Here is a 3,369-nt window from a genome sequence, read left to right as displayed (position 1 = left end):
GCGCCAAGGACATCCTTTGTTACCCTCCTCGAGCGAGGGTCCTGCCATGTCCTGGGTACCTCGCCTCGCACCCCGCATAGAGCCTCGTCCCGCCGGTGAATATGCATGCCGCGGTACTTGCACCCCGTGGCTGCCTCCGTTGTAGCCTCCTTAGCCCGGGGCCAGCAACACACCCTTTCCGTCTGGCTGGGGCCATGGGCCATATCGAGTCGTGAGCTCAGTGGCTCTGAGTCTTTCCATGGAATAAAAGAGAATCCAGCGCCCCTTCGTCCCGCCGTCTGCCTCTCCATTCCACTCCAGACATCCGTGCCGCTCAGTCTCATTCTCATCTACGGGCCTCTCTCTCCTTGCCTCCTCTTGGTCGAAAACCTAAGATTTGTCTTCTCCTATATTTCGCCCGACCTCTTCCGGACCTGAACACCCCACCGGCACCATCTCGCTTCACAGCCTACCGAGATAGAACCATCCACTACAGCCTCGCCTACCAACAAAAAACTATCATTCGCTCCGTGGGCTTCTCTCGTCCAGCCTGCCTCGGTCCATTGGGCACAACTATATCTTCGCGAGCCCCAAGCCATCGAATCAACACCCAGCACCCCCCTCCTGCGGGCACAGCAGTCTGAAGCAGCACAGCAGCCTTCGGTAGCCATGTCTTCATCCGGCAAGAAGGACCGCTCTTCCTCTTCTTACAAGAAGACGCACAGCTCCAGCAGCCCCAAAAGTCACCACCACAAAGCCAGCGACTCGGGCGTCGGTTCGTTGAGCGACCAAGATAGTCTTGCAGCCAATCCTGATGGAAACTTCACAGCCCAAGGCTACCAGCAGCAGTCACAAAGTTCCCACGCTCTCCGCGAGGCCCTCGACGCCGCGAGGTTCGATCTCGACCTGTGGAAACAGAAATACAGAGAGCTCGAAGAGGACCTACGCGTTGCCCGCTCCGATCACCGTGATCTCGACGCCAGCTTCCGTGCCCTCAGCCTGAAGAACTCTCTGCTTGAGGCGGACCAAAAGACCCACGCCACCAGTATCCGCAAGCTGCAAGATGCGTTGCGTGACAAGGCTGACGAGGCAGACCGACTGCGGGAGGATCTGCGACGATTCCGCCACAGCCCACCGCAGGAACCCAACGTCTCGGCCCCGCTCGGACCTGGCCCCTCCTTCTCTTCCAGAGTGCTGTCGGACCACAAGCTGCCACGGACGGAAAGCAGCAGGAAGGAGAAGACTCGCGAGGGAGAAGGAGCGACACGCCGAAGACAAGGAGCGTCTTCGAAGCCGCTTCGACAACAAGGAAGAAAAGGGCCCTTCGAGCTCCCACTCTGCAAACTCGGGTTACTCTGGACACTCAGGGCACTCGGGGCACTCGGGACACTCGGGCCGCTCTCGTCGCACCAGCTACATCGAGCATTCGGCCCCGGCCATCGATCCGTGGCCAACGAGCCGGCGCTACAGAACCCGCGATCCGGCCGTGATTACGTCCCGTACGGGGCTTCTTCCGGCAGCCAGCCAATGGGCAGCACCAGTACCAGCACACCTCGTTCTGTTCAGGTTCCCTCTTATGCCGCCGGGTACAGCGACTCCGTCTTTTATGACGAGAGCGAGTTTGAGACGGGCGACTATTATGCCCACCCCCTGCCGGAGAAGAAGAACAAGTCGCGCAGGTGAGAAACGACGGAAGCATGACTGGAAACTTTCAGCAATGAGCGACACTGCATTGGGAAACACGCAGCCTGATGTCAACGGCTAGGACGTTGATCCTGACCCACCTGAATGCATCGCCGCCACGGGAGCGGCCGCAGAACGCCTCAATTCACCCCTCCATCTAGACTCGAGCGATGCTTGATGGTATGCGAGGCGTGGCTGGACCCTTCTTTCTAGTGGTGAGCCCATTTTTGCTTTCAAGGCACCATGGCTGAATGTCAGGATGTTCGGCCAGGTACAGCCGATCATGGTGTCTGACTCACTAGAGGGAGTCATCCGCCCGGCTGTCGACGGGACTGCCTTTTTGAGAATGCTCCATGCCGCACTTTCTCACATATTTGGCTACACTCCCCCCCCCCTTTTGTGCGAGTGTGTCTCCTTTCTCCCAACCAAATCAGGCGACTACAATACCTAGAACCTGGCCGCCACAATCTCGGCTGAGCATCCGGGCTGTCTCTCTTTCTTTCAAATCGGTCCAATCGTAAACACCACGATGAAGCTCTACCCATCTATCCCCCCCAACCTCGCAACCTGGGCAGCCCGCCAGCCGTTCTTCCTTGCGGCATCGGCTCCCACCCACGCCCCGCATGTCAACGTCTCCCCCAAGGGACTCGCCGCCTCGCATCTCGCCTTCCTCGATGCCAACACGGTCGCTTACATTGACCGTTCCGGCTCGGGATGCGAGACAATTGCGCATGCGTACGAAAATGGTCGATTGACGCTTATGTTTATGTCCTTTGGCACCTTGCCGCGCATTCTACGCCTCTTTTGTAACGCTGAGGTGATTGAGCGCGGCACACCGAGGTTTGAGGAATGGATGGCCCGCGTCGTGCAGGACCGCGAGGGTGGCGGGATGGAGGGTGCGAGAGCCGTCATTGTCGGTCGCGTCTGGGAGGTGCAGACGAGTTGCGGGTTCGGCGTGCCCGTCGTTAAGAAGGAAGTGTACACACGCGGTGCAGAGGGCGACGACGGCGACGAGGAGAGCGGCAAGGAACTGTCTATCTTCCAGGATAGGCGCACCTTGGATGACTACTGGCGCAAGAGGGCCGAGAACGGCACAGTCGAGGAGTACCAGGTTGAAAAGAACGTCACGAGCATTGACGGCCTGCCTGCTCTCAAGGCAGCGAGGCGTGAGGCCGGCGAGGTCTTGATCCTAGCCGAGGGAAGGGCCAAACTTGGACGGGCCGCGAGTGAGCGTGATGGCATCCTTCTCGGCGTGCTGCTGTCCCTGCTTGTCTGGGGTTTCACTACGATTGTGTTTGCAAAATTGTAACCTGTTTTTTTTCCCTTTTAGTCTGTTTCGATAGGCTTGTTGCTATCTAGCTGTGTACCGGCCGAGGGAGTTTGGAGTCTATGTTAGATGATTTAAAAACAACGCTGATGTATCGTTGCCTCGACACCATTATCATGATTTCCTTCCGGCCGTGAGACCCGTGCATCGAGATCCGGATAATCAACCGCCTAGAGTGCCAGAGACTCGGCTCACATGCGAGTGAATCTGACTCGACGTTGGTGTATCGACGCTGCTGCTGCTGCTTTGTGGCAGTGCCTGTTCGAAAGGGGGCCACCGGGATATCTCTGAGGTCAACATGGGTATAGCTGTTCAGTCACACCCACGGCGCGCTTCTGCATCGTAATCGAAGTGCTGCTTCAACTGGCTCCCGCAGCCGC

General features: G+C 58.2%; 3 protein-coding genes across 3 annotated transcripts in view; 2 read left to right on the top strand and 1 right to left on the bottom strand.

The window, feature by feature from the left end:
* Window positions 1-648: 648 nt before the first annotated feature.
* On the top strand, window positions 649-1,662 carry VDBG_01538 (predicted protein; the record flags this gene model as incomplete). Its single annotated transcript, XM_003007304.1, has 1 exon — window positions 649-1,662. The coding sequence occupies one exon, from the start codon at window positions 649-651 to the stop codon at window positions 1,660-1,662; it is 1,014 nt and encodes a 337-aa protein (XP_003007350.1).
* Window positions 1,663-2,191: 529 nt separating this feature from the next.
* On the top strand, window positions 2,192-2,971 carry VDBG_01537 (pyridoxamine phosphate oxidase family protein; the record flags this gene model as incomplete). The annotated part of the gene is made up of 1 exon (XM_003007303.1): window positions 2,192-2,971. One exon carries the CDS (start codon window positions 2,192-2,194, stop codon window positions 2,969-2,971), a length of 780 nt encoding a protein of 259 aa, XP_003007349.1.
* Window positions 2,972-3,151: 180 nt separating this feature from the next.
* The window catches only part of VDBG_01536 (conserved hypothetical protein), a gene marked incomplete at both ends in the record, with an annotated part of 2,320 nt that continues 2,102 nt past the window's right edge, over window positions 3,152-3,369 (bottom strand). Inside the window, one exon of the mRNA XM_003007302.1 lies at window positions 3,152-3,276. Within this exon, the coding sequence (XP_003007348.1) occupies window positions 3,152-3,276 (125 nt within the window). The remainder of the gene's footprint in view (window positions 3,277-3,369) is intronic.

Source organism: Verticillium alfalfae, genomic scaffold, assembly GCF_000150825.1.
Source record: "Verticillium alfalfae VaMs.102 supercont1.2 genomic scaffold, whole genome shotgun sequence".
Taxonomy (NCBI): Eukaryota; Fungi; Ascomycota; class Sordariomycetes; order Glomerellales; family Plectosphaerellaceae; genus Verticillium; species Verticillium alfalfae.
This window is presented reverse-complemented; position numbering and strand designations above follow the sequence as displayed.